This window comes from Ursus arctos, unplaced genomic scaffold (genome assembly GCF_023065955.2).
Source record: "Ursus arctos isolate Adak ecotype North America unplaced genomic scaffold, UrsArc2.0 scaffold_21, whole genome shotgun sequence".
Taxonomy (NCBI): Eukaryota; Metazoa; Chordata; class Mammalia; order Carnivora; family Ursidae; genus Ursus; species Ursus arctos.
In genome coordinates this window covers 7762784-7778076 of record NW_026622886.1, presented here as the reverse complement: position 1 = coordinate 7778076, position 15293 = coordinate 7762784, and the positions used below count along the sequence as shown (strand labels likewise).

At 49.3% G+C, this 15293-nt stretch overlaps 1 protein-coding gene across 5 annotated transcripts in view; it reads right to left on the bottom strand.

Moving 5' to 3' along the window:
- Nucleotides 1–1550: 1550 nt before the first annotated feature.
- Nucleotides 1551–15293, bottom strand: part of LARGE1 (LARGE xylosyl- and glucuronyltransferase 1) — a 516017-nt gene continuing 502274 nt past the window's right edge. For all 5 annotated transcript variants that reach the window (XM_044384456.3, XM_026499721.4, XM_044384455.3 and 2 more), the window contains 3 exons: nucleotides 11234–11380; nucleotides 5940–6135; nucleotides 1551–3062 (listed from right to left, as the gene is read on the bottom strand). In XM_044384456.3, the coding sequence (XP_044240391.1) occupies nucleotides 2865–3062; nucleotides 5940–6135; nucleotides 11234–11380 (541 nt within the window). In that variant the 3' untranslated portion in view covers nucleotides 1551–2864. The remainder of the gene's footprint in view (nucleotides 3063–5939; nucleotides 6136–11233; nucleotides 11381–15293) is intronic.

Here is a 15293-nt window from a genome sequence, read left to right as displayed (position 1 = left end):
GCAGACCTCAGCCTCCACTGGGTTGCCAGCCCGTGTGTTGAACTTGGGCATTAGCCAGCATCTGAGCTCTCGTCTCAAGTGAGACCGGCTTCATTGTGTCAGGCACCTGTCTTTGGGGAAATAGGATTTTCTCCTGTTGGTGTGGAGAGTCAGTCTCTGGCTTTAATAAATTCAGGGCAGGGGCGCCTGGGTGGCTCAGTGGGTTAAGCGTCAGCCTTCGTTTCATGTCATGATCCAAGAGTTCTGGGATCAAGTCCTGCGTCGGGCTCCTTGCTCAGCAGGGAGCCTGCTTCTCCCTCCGCCTGCCGCTTTTCCTGCTTGTGCTCTCTCTCTGGCAAAAAAATAAAATCTAAAAAAATAAAAAATAAATAAATTCAGGGTACGTGAGGCTACATCGTCCTCCAATGTATACCTGTTGTCTTAAGATACTTAGCACCTGCTCTTATTCTCAGAGGTGACCCAGTCTGTACGGTAAGTTATATGGTCACGACTCTGCCCATAGAAAGGCAACTGAAAGCAAGGTGGCTGGGTGGGATTCAGGGGCTGTAAAACATGTAAAAAACAAAAGGCTTTAGGGAATTAAAAATTGATTTTTAACATCAAGGAACCAGTACTACTAATACATTTCCACTTGGCTCAAGTAGCTGGTAGTGATTAAAAGTTACATCTATTAACAATGGTCTTCTCTAGGAAAGATGATTTTTGAGTGTGTGTGTGTGTGTGTGTGTGTGTGCATAGGGAAGAGAAAAAGGCATTGTTGTGCTGGTAAATGTTTGACAACCAGCTCTTGGGGTGATGAGGGTGCCCTGATTTGTGGTTTTCTGATTGCCATGGCGTAAATACTTCCATCGTGGCCAATTTCAATGTACGAATGTGAAGCACAGAGCACGAGACTACGAAAGATGTGCACATGGTAAGTTCCTGCGAGCCGGCGGGAGCTGGCCCGCACACGCCTATGCAGGAAGGGGCCTTGAACACACACTTTGAATACTTTTGTGATGTTTTACTTTTTACAGTATTCATGTATTAATTTTGTGATGTACATGCCACATATATGCTATATATAATATATGTATGATATATATACGCATATATACACACACACACAGAAACTTAACTGCATCTGTGTGAGGATTAGTCCAAATAATTGTTTTCCTAAGTTTTTTTTTTTTTAAGTAAATCTAAGTGAAATCTCCACTTGAGCATATAACACATGAGAGGGTCTTGGAAGTCAGAGGCTTTGGGGTGTCATGTGACCACCAGGACAAGGGGTGAGGGGGCTCACTTCGCTAGATGACCAGGATTTCCCTCGCTAGCATCTGGCTTCCGTGCTGAGACACAAGCTGGGCAGAGACTCTGAAGACGCTTTGAGGGTGACAGCGTAAAGTGAGATCGAACCTCAGAAGAGGAGAAAACAAGGTTAAGGCTCAAAGGACGAGCAAAACACAATGGGAGAACAGAAAGTGTGAGGCTGCCATTTATGGATCTTGCTCTCTACAGTGGCCCGTGTCTCGGCAGCTTCTTACAAGAGTGGGAGGGAGCGGGGAAGAAACAGTCCGAACTTTCGTTTATTGAATGCAGCGTTCGCTGGTCACATTGCAACTCAATACAAACAGCCCAGCCGAGCATAGGGCATGGACTCTTGTTCTCATCAATGTAAACACAACATTAATATTGAAGATTCAAGAAAATGGGTAAAAAGTCCAGTGTCTCCTCAATCCGTGTAATGGTAAAGGTGCTTGCCTACCCTCTGGACAGGTCCCAGAGGGAGCCCGAGGCTGTGACCTTGTCCCAGCCGCAGGGAAGCGGCACGAACACAGAGGAACCCAACATGTTCTTCCTGACGGTCTCCAGACGGGACACGTGGATCTTCAGAGCTGGGCTTGTGTAAGCTACGGCAGTTCTTCTAAAGGCCTGAGAGGTCCATACCTTCCGTGTGCACTGCAACAGTCCCTTCAGAGCCCTTTCCCCATGAGCCAGTCACGGCCAATAGCAAATATGACAGTCTTCGTATTTCCACCGTCTCCATCTTGGCCCCTGGATTCTGAAGAGTACGGGATTCAGGGTCATGGGGGCCTCAGTGATAATCCTGAAGAAGGCTGCCCGTGTTTAAATAGTGGCTGAAGACTTTCGTACTCCTTGCTGGGCCACTGCTGACAGGGGCATGTTGGATGGGGCAGCGGATTCTCCTTCAGAGCCTTGAAAGATCAGGTTTTCTATTTTGGATTCCCAGACCAAAAACAAACAAATGAACAAAATCCCCCCAAACAAAAACAAATCAAAGCAAAACAAGAGTGTCCTCGAGGATAAAGAACCAACTGACCCCCACCTCCAGGTCCCACCCGGTATGATGTCCCCATTGGGTTCTTCCAAATGGTTGGTTCAGATCATTGGCTTGCCTCCCACCTTGGATACGCAGCTAGATTGCAGGACAAAAAAAAGAGTTTCCTCTGAACAAAGAGACAAGTTTTGCTTCTATTTCCTGGGATGGCTAACCCCCAGCACCCTGACTTCCCTTTCTTAAAAGGCAATGAGAACATCCTAAAGACCTGCTTGGTTTTGCAGCTTTGTGGTCGGATAACCCCTTTGCTCCCTCTCACTCCTCTGTGTCCCATTCTTGAAGAGACCGTGTCGATGAGTTGTTCTTCCACATTCTGGGGATGCCAGGTTGTGGAGCAGAGAGGCGCTGGCCGGATCCTTGTCCCAGATCTCTGTAGTTGGGCGGCTTTGTTGGGCCAATGAGACAAATAAAAACAAACCAAAAAAGCATTGCTCAATTTTGAGTTTGAAGGCTGGGCCCCAAACGGCGAGTGGCGTTCCCCCTGCAGAATAGGTCTCTCTCCCTAGTGGTGGGCTTCCCGGTGCTAGCTGTTGTTCTCAGCCGTGAGATATTTGAGGGCGGCAAAGCCGTAGCGGCGAGACATGTCCTGCTGAAACTCCTCCTTCAGGGTTTTGAGACAGATGCGGTATTGCTTGTTGGACCGGAACTTGGTGATGTCGAAGCTGGGGGCGTGAGGCATGTGGATCATGTAGGCATTGGGCAGCACGATGAATTCATACTCCTGGAAGACAAGACAAGAGCAGCGTGAGCACTTGCAAGGACCCCCGGGAATGTAGGACGGATGCCCAAGTGCATGACCAAATGACCAAGTGAACGAACGAAGAGGGGAATGACATCGGTAAAGAGGGGGAATGGAAAGACAGCCATGCCGGAGAGGGACAGTGCAGGGCTGGTCCCATGACTCTGGACAAATTACTGGGCTTCTCTAGGCCTTCGTTTTCTCATCTGTAAAGTAAATGTACTAATACCTACCTGGAAGGATAACCAATCATGGATGGATACTGCTGGGCAGAGCTCAGGGCCCGTGCAAGGTTCTCGGTGATTGTGAGCACGTGCCCGTGCGGCTGCTCTAGAACGACGCAAGCCACGAGAGAGGCTCCTGCTCAATGAAATGAGGTCTGTTTCTGCGATTTCGCATAGGGCTTGATGAGATTTGACAGCCTCAACAGATTAGTACACAAGAGGGGACAAAAAAGAATCAAGGAACAAAAAAGATCCCTCTGGATGGAAGCCCATTAAGAACAAACCGTAAGAGACTCTTAATCACAGGCAACAAACTGAGGGTTGCTGGATGGGAAGGGGGGTGGAGGGATGAGGTCACTGGGTGACGGATATTAAGGAGGGCATGTGATGTAATGAGCACTGGGTGTTACGTAAGACTGATGAATCACCGACCTCTACCTCTGAAACCAATAATACATTATATGTTAATTAATTGAATTTAAATTAAAAAATTTATAAAAAAAGAATTACTAATGGGTGTACTTGAGCAAAATAAAAACTAATTTAAAGTAAAAAAAAAAGAATAAATCTCTTGCCTACTCATCCTTATTATAAGTCATATCACCATACAGTAGCCTCCACTTGGCAGAATACAGATAGAAACTCAGACCCAAAATAAAATGCCTCTAAATAGCCCAACACAGGTGACACAGATTTAGGACACGGAACTCCAAGGAGAACCCTGCACACCTTCACTCGGACCCCATGTACTCTGATTTTGGACATAATGTCTGATTTTGGTCATCTAGTTCCCCAGCCCAGAGCAGATCAGAAGAAACTCTGAAAGGGAAAATCAGAGTGGGGAAAGGTAGCTGTTACAGACGGAGGAGCACTGGTGCAGCAAGAAAGGACAGCTGGTGGTGGGGAGGCATACGAACAATCCTCGGAAGAAAATGCAAGAGCTCCCGGAGCTTAGCTGTTTGGGACTTTCCTGTGGGGACAAAGAAGCTGACCAATCCCACCAGCGCTACAGGTGTGTGGCTGGATTACCTGTCAGGTATGTACTTATTATTTCCTGAAGTCACTGGAAAGGGTAAAATTATATTTGGCTGTGTTACCGGCAAAGAAAGAAAAAGAATCAAGAAATTTGCAAGAGTTCTGTCAAAATTGCCTAAAACAAACAAAGCCCGCGTCTCAGTGTTGGAAAAATTAACTTTATTTGAACCAGTTCACCTCATCACACTGCTGGACACACAAGAATCTGACATTTCTTTTCCTTCAAGCAGAAGTGGGGCAGACTGAACATTTCTGTCTGCGAGCAACACTGCACTACCTCCAACTATTATTGAAAAAATAGACGCGAAAGGTCATGCTTCTGTTGTGAAATATGGACACCATTCTACAACCTTCCATCTACACCAGTGGCTTGCAACCCTAGACGCTTATTAAAATCACTCGGGACTGGGTGCCTGGGTGGCTCAGTCGGTGAAGCGTCTGCCTTTGGCTCAGATCATGATCCCAGGGTTCTGGGATCGAGTTCTGCATCGGGCTCCCTGCTCAGTGGGGAGTCTGCTTCTCCCTCTGCCCTTCACCCCCACTTGTGCTCTCTCTCTCTCTCAAAAATAAATAAACAAATAAATAAATAAATAAAATCTTTCCAAAAAAAAATCACTTGGGACTGCTCTCAAACATACTGGAACTGTTGGAAAGTTCTGCAGGTGATTCTCAGGGCAGCCAGCACTGAGCACCCGACCTTCCTTTTTTTTGAGTTTGAGGTGCTCCTGTTGAGAAATACTTACACTGTGCTCCATGAGGAGAAGCCTTGGAGAACAGCACACAAACAGAAAAAAGGTGGGGTTGAGAGGCCCAGGCATCCTTCTCCTAACTTAACCAGAGTAGCTTAGCTTTGCTTTTGTTTATTAACACTGGGGTTAATGAACCGCAGCATGTCCGGCTTGCTCCGTGTTTTTATAAATCAGGTTTTATTGAAACACAGCCACACCCACGTTTAGATACTGTCCATAGGTGAACTACAACAGCAGAGTTGAGTAGTTGAAAAGGAGACCTGTGGGCCCCACAGGGCCCCCAAATCTACTATCTGGTCTTTTGCAGAAAAAGCTTGCAGACGTCTGGTGTGACCTGTTAGAATTCTGCTGATTTCTTCTGAAGTAGGTGTTTAGTAAGTATTAGTTGAATGACTGAAAGTTTCACAATGAAATACAGTCTGAAAATCATCACTTTTAGTTATAGGGTAGGATAATGACTGCATCCCAGCCACATGCCTTCTTGTGTCCCTTGTATGGAACTCAGAGAACGCTATGTGGCAGTTACCTGGCTCGAAGGCCAAGGGATGATTTTTTTGCCCTCATCATTAAACTGGGTGAGGACGGGGAGTGAAATGTTTTGTCCTAGGACACTCACACTTGCCTGGGTCCTGGCCAGGAATCCAACTCTCACCCAAAGGCAGAGAAAAAGGAATGGGTTTGGGAATCAGTGGCCGTGAGAATTAGCATTGCCACGTTCTCATTTCCGGTCCCTGACCACATCTTGTTCCCTCTCAGGGCTCTGTTCTCTGACCTCCAAGGTCCCCTTTCGGCCCTGCAGTCTATGCCTTCTTCCCCCATGGTGCCGGCCCCACGACATTCCATCATCTCACCTGTGCATCCAGTTCCATGATATGAGCCACTTTGTTCCAGCCAAAGCCCACAAACCTCCGGTCGTACTCAGGGCAGTCCCTTCTCACGACAACGTACGGCTCGAAATCGGCCTCCCACTCAACACGGTAAGGCGTGGTGGCCGTCCGCCACTTGGCGAAGTTTGTGGGAGCATGGCCTTTTGTCCAGACGTGGTACCTAGGTCACATGGAGAGAAGCCATTGGGTAAAAGGAAGGAAGCTGAGCTTCCCCAACATTGCTGGTTTGGAGAAAGAAAAGGCATATGTGGATACAGTCCTTGTTGCGGGTTGCACTGTGTTCCCCCAAAAGACAGGCTCAAGTCCTAACCCCCAGTCCCTGTGAATGTGACCTATTTGGAAAGACGGTCTTTGCAGATGTATTGAGATGAAGTCATAGTGGATTAGGGTGGGCTCTAATCTGACCACTGGTATCTTTATAAGAACAAGGAAATGTGGACACTTAGACACACACCAGGAGAGTACCATGGGAAGGTGGAGGCAGAGATTGAGTGCTGTTACCCACAAGCCAAGGAATGCCAAGGATAGTCAGCCTCCACCAGAAGCTGGAGCGAAGCAAGGAAGGATTCTTCCCTAAAGCCTTTGGAGGAAGAATGAACCTGCCTTGATTTTGGATTTCTGGCTTCTGCAACTATGAAAGAATAAATTTCCGTTGTGAGCTACCCAGTTTGTAGTATTTTGTTGTGGGAGTCCAGGAAACTAATCCATTTTGTTACCTACATCCTTCGTTAACGAGGAGACACCCCCCCCCCCCCAATGAAAGGAGGGCACTGTATCACTTATAGGGACCTAACTGCAGGTCTGTCTGGGCTGTTATTCCTAGCGAGAACACCGTGACCCAGCCCTTGTAGCATGTTCTCCCCCTAGAGGCAGGACCCGTGGCTGCACCACTCCCGTGATGATGTCACATCGTCTGGCAAAAGGGATCCTTGTAGATATAACTAAGGTTACTAATCAGTTGACTTTGGGTTAAATAAAGGGGAATTACTGGGGGGTAGGGGGTGGGCCTGGCTGAATCATGAGAACTTTTAGATCTGGGTTTGGAAGAGAGCAAAGAGCCATGTGTGAGCTGCCTGTGGAGGCCACGTGGCAAGGAGCCGGCAGGGAAATGGTGACCGCAGTCCTCCATGTGCAAAGGAAGGAAGTCAGGGAGCCTAGAGGAGCGCGGCACGCTCTGGAGGAGAACTGGAGCCTTGCCCCCACCTTGATTTCAGCCCAGTGAGGCCCTAAGTGATAATCCAGCCATCCCATGCCCAGATCTCTCAACCTCGGGGGCCATGAGATAATAAATTGCATTGTTTAAAGCTTCTAAATTTGTGGCAATTCGTTATACAGCAACAGAAAATGAATACAACCATATAACAATAATCATAATAAGCTAACATTTATTAAGCACTTACTATAAACTGGTTATATTGTAAATATTGTATCTATGGCTTTAAATTCTTATAACTTATTCAATATCAAGTTACAAATAATAAGAATGGAGCTGGGATTCAAACCCAGACAGCCTGGCTCAAGAGCAAGGACCCTGGACCACTAGGCTGGGTGATCTCTCTTCTGCATCCCCATAACCCACACTCTCTGGCCTATACGCAGAGAGTTAGTGGTCGGGCCCTAAGTTGAATAGATTAATGAACAAGGAATCTCAAAACCTGACAGGTACCTACGACAGAGGGCAGGTAGTGGGGCAGGAATCTGCTTCTGAAACCTACAAAGATGTGGCAGGAGCCTGGGAGCCTCGTGAAACAGCACAGACCTGGCCCAAGAGCAAAGGGTTAGGGAAGAAGAACACTGTAGAAAAGGGTAATATGAAAGGTGGGACCCCAACAACTTAGAGAGCTTCAGGGAGAAAGGAGCTCACAGTCTGGGGTCCCACCTCCACTCAGGTGGCTCTGAAGCACACAAGGTTTAAGTGAGAGCCGGGGTCAGTGTGGCAGGTGGAGCCCTTCTGGTAGGGGACATGGCCACTTGCTCACTCTGCGCCTTCCCTGGGACCTTGGGAACCACCCAGTGTGGCTGAATAGACTTTAGTCAACCTGTGGCCTTTCAGTACACTGTTGCCAGGCGACATGGCCGGGCTGGCCAAGGGCAGAGACTCGAATCCCCATCTCCACCGATTCAGCAAGTGCCACCAAAACCACGGTCACACAATCGGAAGGAACATAAGAGGCTGAGTAACACCACCTGCACGGAATGTGAAAAGGAGGGATACTGCAAGATGACGGGATTAAGCCAAGAATCAGGCCGGGAAGGACTTGATTTTCCATTCGTGCACTAGCTCAACAGGCAGTCCCGACACCTGACGCTTGCACAGAGCCGGCCCGGCACACCCAGCGGCCGGACACACGCACTGGCTCGAGCTCAGCATGGCGGGGCTACCGCACCGGGGTTCGAAACCCGCCTCCGTCACTTAGGAGCCGAGGACCTCGGTCAGCAGAGCATTTAAACTAGCCTTTACGTCCCTCGTGTGTCTCCTGGGGAAAAGAACACCTATCTTGTTGAATGGCTGGGGAACTTAAATGAGGAAATTTTTATAAAGAGCTTGGCACAGTGCAGGCATACAGGAGGCACTCCATAAATGCTCCTTCCCTAAGAGGCAGTTTAACAAGGCGGCTAAAAACAATGGCTCTGGAGCCAGCCCATCTGGGTTTGAATTCTGTCGCTCAGCAGGTGTGGAAAATTTACCTAATTCCTCTGTTTCTTTCTTTCTCCAGGTAAAATTATGAATTAATAATGATTAATCATCTCTTTTTCTTGGTAAAACAGAGAGAACAATGCCTACGTCATGGATTTAGGACAGTGATGTGAACTGACATACAGCACCTCCTTAGTCCCTCTTGTCCGCCCTAGATGTGACGTCAGTTCACAGGGGTCTTACTCTCCATGATATCAGCGTATCAATAGCCATCTTATTTAGAATACAAACCCTTGGCCTACTGTGTGAGAAAGAGGAAGAAGAGGGGGGAGGGCAGCTGGGTCAGGCCTGTTGCCCTGGGTGGCGGGGGGCAGCTCCCGTGAGCTCGGCCGGAAGACGGACAAGTGTGCCGCGTGGCTGGTCAGCACAGAAGAGGGTGACGTTACAGTTCACCTGCCACAAGAGCACGCCGCCGCCTGACTCCGCCCTGTGGAACCCACGATCAGTCCAGCAGACACACTTGTTCTGACACCAACACCAGGTAGCCACCGAAACCACAGCGCCGGAGAGGTTTCCTGGATCCGGCATGCGGGATGCCATTCTGGAGGGATCTGGGGGCACCCTGCTTCGAGCAGGGGTTCTCAGCCTTGACCTGTGCATCAGAATCACCTAGGACACTACTGTTCGGCCAATCACTGGGTTCCAGCCCCGAGTTTCTGACCCAGTACATGCGGGACGGGGCTGGAGACCTGACACTTCTACGTCCCCAGGGGATGCTGATGCTACTCGTCCGGGAACCTAGAGGACAGCAGGGGTGGGGATGATCTCCCATTCCAGCCGCAGTGGGAAGAAGGGGAGTATCAGCTTCGAGGAGACTTGAGGGCTCATCGGTTGGAAGGAAGGTGACAAAAGCAATTTCTCAGGGGGAAGGTCTGTAATTTAGCACTTGGCCTCGTGGCTTGGGAGCTGTGGGCCAAGCAGGAATCCTGGAAACGGCAGGCCAAACCCCAGCGCTCTTGCCCACAGATGTGGCCTTGAAACGCATTCTCAAATCCTCTGGGGCTGGAGATGGAAGGAAAGAGGCCCTGGAAATCTGCCAGGTGTGGAGCCATGAGTCTGTGGCGTCTGTGGGGGCTCAGACGAAGATCTGGTCTCAGAGTCTCAGTTTTTACCTGCATCTAACAGGGACTGGTAAGAACATTCAGGACTTAGTCCAGTGGTATTTGAGCTAAAAGCATAGGCTCTGCAGCTCCTCAGACCTGGACTGAATCCAGGCTCTGCCAGGTACTGGTGGTGTGTCCTTGTGTAAGTTATCTGGCTTCTCAGAGCCTCAGTTTCTTTATCTGTGAAAGAGGATGATGGTATCTGCCTCACAGATTTGTTGTGAGGATTACACGACCTGACGATAGCGCATGGCCCCAGGTTACGTACTCAACAAACGGTGGTTGTTATTTCTTTCCAAGAAGGAAGGAGTCTGGGTTTGGGGGGGGGTTATTAAACCATTTCAGGTCACTTGCTAGAATTCTGGATAGAGGAGGAAGACTGGGGTTCGAGTCCTGGCTCCAGCAGGACTCCTCCACTCCTCAGTTTTCTGCATGAAATGTGAAAAAGGATCATCTCTGAATTGTTGACCGAACAACCTATCGCATGAAATTACTTTCCCAAAATAAAGTTTGAGAAAACCTCCTAGAAACTTCTAGTAACTTAACAGTAGTATGGAAACCAAAGTTGTTATTACAATCTTTTCAATAAAATTCAGATTGCCTGGAAATGTACGATTTTTTTTTTTACTCAAAGGCAGTGTTGGCCATTCCTCCACTGTTCAAAGTGGAAGCCCCTTAATATAGGAGCAGATGGGAGCAGTGGCTGGGTCTTCAGACTGCTTTGTCAAGAGATTGGGAGGACTCCTCTGTCCCCCAAGGGCACTAAATGCCACAGCCTGTTCCGGGGAGTCAGACCCTGCTCGAACCTGCACCGTTGCATACCCAGCCTGGGCATTTTGGACAGGTGGCAGGGCAGCTCCCCGGAGATGCTCCCGCAAGCCTGGGGGGCTTGGAACATCAGGCAAATGCAGGGCTTGTTCAAAACCATCACTCGGGCAACAAGAAAGTCGGCTGCCCCATCTGCCGTGTCCAATCCTGGGGTCACCTTGATGCCATTAGTTGTGGAAGCTACAGACACCCATTGCAGGCCTGAGGACCTCGGAGCACAGACCACTCCCCCCAAAAAGGAAAAAGGGAACAGCAACCATGGTACTGAACAGGATGAACCCACATGTCAGATGAATGAAGGAAGACGCAAACCAAAGACAGAATTCAGACAGGAGACAGGGTCAGGAACCTACGCTGAACTGAGTAAGGTGCAGAAGGAGTAAGCAGACTTCCTACCTGACATCCTTGTCCTTCCATCTGGACACAGAACGCCCACCACCCATGTACAAAGCAAAGCGCACGGCATGTGGGAAGACAGAATATTCCAAAGACGTAGTTGGGGGCCAACGGCACTTTGGCCTTAAGATGGTCTAAGGTAGCAGTGAACTTTGGGACAGCAGCTCTGGTGTCTGGTTTCCGGGGACAGAAGGCCTCGGACACCCCCAGGGGACGGCACTGAGGCTACTTACCTGAATGTGAAGAGAGTCCCCATGTCCAGCATTGATAGCAACTCCGCTTTCGACTTGGGGAAAGACAGCCGGTAGCGCAGTGTCTCGAACGCAGGGACAATCATCGCCTTCTTGGTGTTGGCAAGGTCGAGCTGGATGACAGACTTCCTGAAACGGGAGGGCAGGCAGAGACAGGGTCCTTGTGAGGCCTTTCCCACGTGTGGGCAGGGAGGGGGCACAGGGGGCAGAGGACAGAAAGCCCAAGTCAAAATTTCAGTTTAAAGATGGGGAAACTGAGGCCCAGGGAGGCCAAGCAGCTTGTCCAATACCACTCAGCAGCCCAGAGAAGACAGGCTGCCTCTGAGCCAAAAAGTAGATTCTTCTTAGAGAGTGAATGGAGGGCAGGCTGGATAGGAGGGGCTGGGAGACCCTCCCTCACTTTCGCAGTGAGGTGTCCCTGGCAGAGCCAAGGGCAAAAGGCAGGTCTCCAGGGACTCACAGGCGTTGGAGTCCAGCCTGCAGGGTCCACTGGGCTGGCCACCCCCTCCTCCTGCTCCACTGGCCACACGGAAGCGTCGGACAGCAAGTTGATGAGATGATCACCAACCTGGGCATTTCTGGGTTCCATTTCTTGGACTTCTCAACCCCTTGAATCCCCCAGACCCTGAGCCTTTAAAGTAGCCAGACCCACCCCACGCAGCCAGTACCCAACACAACAGAGCTCGCATCCCACGGGAGGGTGGGACATTCTCCATGTGTTTCCTCACTCCCACAGTTGAGCCTGGCCTTCTGCTCTGCTCCTCTGAGACCCAGCTCCTGCCCTTCTAGATTTCTCTGCCATTGCCCAGCTCTGTGGCCATCACTGTGAGAGGGAGAAAGGCTTAGAGAGGGACACAGAACGGGAAGCTCATAATGAACACAGACGGGGTTTGAATCCTGGCTCCATCACTTGATGAGTCTTGCTGCACTGGGCCAAGTAATTTAGCTCCTTCCTAAAATGGGGCAATGATGATCTCTCCTCCTGGAGCTGTCACGGAGGCTGAACAAGGTAACATAGATACAAACACTGCTCGGCGCACTTGGCCGGCTTGTGGCAACACGTGGTCCCTATTCGACCACAACATGGTCCTTAGTCCCTGGCTTGATCTTCCAATGATCCCTTTTGGCCATGACTTTGGCACTTCATTCCGGCTTCTGGCTCAGACCACTGACTCTTGGGTCTCAGTGCCAGCGAGGGCTATCTTCTTATCATCTCTGAAGTAGAGAAAGCAGTCCTCCTTGGGGTAATCAAGGCATTGGAGGGCATTTTGCACACGACTGGAAGAAGCAGCCTTCCAGAGCAACATGACTTATCACTGTGTTACTAAAGCCACTTCACTCTGAACTTGTGCATAAGCAGGATGGGTCTGCAAAAAGGCGAGTCGTGCTACCACGAAGGAAAACTGTGTCAGCCGAGGCCAGTGTGGGGCCAGAACAGAGCGGCAGTCTGAGAAGGACGAGGCAGGGTTTGGTATCCATGAATGATGAGGTCAGAGGAAGGACTGGTCTCAGAAGCCAGCCCTGGGGAAGGGGAGGCATCAGGACCCCCTGAGAGGGCGTGGCTGAGATGGACCAGAAGATCATTTTAGAATCCTCTGCATAGCAGTTGTAATTCATTCTTTATAATTAGGCTTATGTTAACTATATACCAAATGACATATGACCCTGATGTCACTATTTCTGGGGAGACTCATAAAGGATGACACTGAGATGGAATCTGGGCGAGCTATATTTAGGCAGCTGGAGGGTGAGTAGCCCGAGTCAGCCTGCTTCGGTCTGCGTTCCTCTCCTGCTTTGTCTCTCTGAACAATGACTTCCCAGTTTGCAAACACCCAAGATTCCCTCACTCATGGCCAAGCACTGTCTTCTCGATCAATCCTATACGAGACATAGGCAGAATGGGGGCTCGCCACCCTTCCTCCAGGAAAACTAGATATCTTATCTATTGGTTCAGGGTATTGGGGGTGGGCCACATGGGTCCAGAGGATATCCTTGGACTCACCAGATGGCAAAGCCCCTGTGGCCACCAGGAAGGAGGGAGCGGAGAGGCACCCCAGCACGGATGGGGGCTGCTACGCATTCAACAATTCCTGAGCAGACCTACTATGTGCCAGGCTCCATGCTAGGCACCTGCCGACACAGAGTAAACAACACAGCCCGAGTCCTTCCTGCCTGGTATTTACATTCTTGTTGCAAACGTCTCAGGATGCTAAAAGCCCAAGATTGCATTTGCAGCTAATTATGTTAAGATAATTGGAAAAAGCGTGGGAGGCCAGTGGCACTGAACCACAAAGGGATGGGCAAAGCGTGTACACACACTCACAACAGAGGTCTGTGGATGCACCTGTGTCTGTCTGCTACTATTATCATCATAGTTACAGTAGCCGCTTCTTGGACTGCTCTGCTCAAAGATGATTCTCTTTCCCATGGTCCCTGCACGTAGGCGCAGCTCTGGGAACACGGGGCCAAGGCCGTGTTCAGGGGTAGACACTTGACTCAGACTGAGCAAATCAGTTTCTCACTCCTGGAAATTCGAACAGAGACGCCAAGATTGGAAACCAAAGAGCTGACGTGTGCTAACACCAGGTGGCACCCTAGAGGCCTATGAACTTCGGCTGCGGAGAGGCCCAGAGCTGCCCGGGTTAATTATGGTCGCAAGTGTGGTTTTCCAAATTCTACTTTGGTGCTGTAAGAAATACCACTCAACTGTTTTTTGTCTTGTTTTCCTTTGATTTCATTTCAAAGAAGCTGCCTACTGTTGCTTTCTGTTGCTTGCAACCAAACACCCAGACCGATGCATTGCAAGGCCCACAGTGCACAGACCCAGGAAGCAGCATGCCTTACAAAATGTGGCCCGAGAAAGTCGTATTTCTCTCTGCATAGAGAGCATCCGATCCTGGAGTGCCTTTTAAAGTTCCCTTGAATCTCACTGAAACACAAACTGCCACAAAGACGGATTTGTCACTAGATAGGTCTATTTCAGAGTCAGGCCAAAGAGGTTTTGATACTGATGTCCTGAATGAAGTTGTTTCAGCAATAAAGTGGTTTCAGGACACTGACTCTGAGCCCATCCGCTCATTGAGATGGCGATGATATAGCTTGGGCCCTTCCGCACTGTGACCTGTTGGTAGATCCCTTCCTTGCTGGGGGTTTCCTGACCACCTGGGGATGCACAATGTGCCTCCACCATTCGTCTGGAAAGGGAGTTCTGCAGGAGACAGTGTTTCAAATGCAGAATCTTCCAGGGAAATTGGCTAGACTGGGTTGGAGTTCTGCAGCCAGCCTGGACAAGCTGAGTGACTTTGGGTCACTTCATGCATCCCTTTTAGAATGCTAAATCTAGATTGTTAATGCTGAAGATTCTGGAAAGTAATCTGGTGCACTAGCAATCAGGCACACTTGGCTTCTAGCTCTGACTCTACCACTCCTCCTAGAAAGTCACTTGAACCATTCTGAGTCTCAATGTTCTTGTTAAATATTTTGGTGAGGAAAAGCACACGTGCATATGGAAGTCCTTGGTGCAATGCCCAGCACACATTACGCACCGTGTTATGTGATGGTTCAGCCTGTGATGGTTGCTTTTATGTGTCAACTTGGCTAGGCTAGGGTGCCAGCTGTTTGGTGAAACACTCATCTAAGTGCTGTCGTGAAGATATTTTGTGGATATAATTAATGTTTACAAGCAGTTAACTTTAAAGGCCCCTGCCCTCAATAATTTGGGTGGGCCGCATCTAATCAGTCGAAGGATGTCAGAGCCAATCCTGAGCTTTCCTGGAAGAGATTCTGCCTCTGCCCTGTAACATCAAAATCCTGCCTGAGTGTCCAGCCTGCTGGCCTGTCTTATGGATTTCAGACTTGCCAGTCCTTACAGTTCCTTAAAAAAACTCTCCCATCTTGCTGGTTCTATTTTTCTGAAGAATCCTAGTCGATAACACTGTCCTCATGTCTCACCCAAGACCCTTTCAAAAATATTCCCAAACCTACTACAACGTTTTCAGACTGAGGAACTCTTGAAAGAAGATTTCTACTGACGTTCAGAACC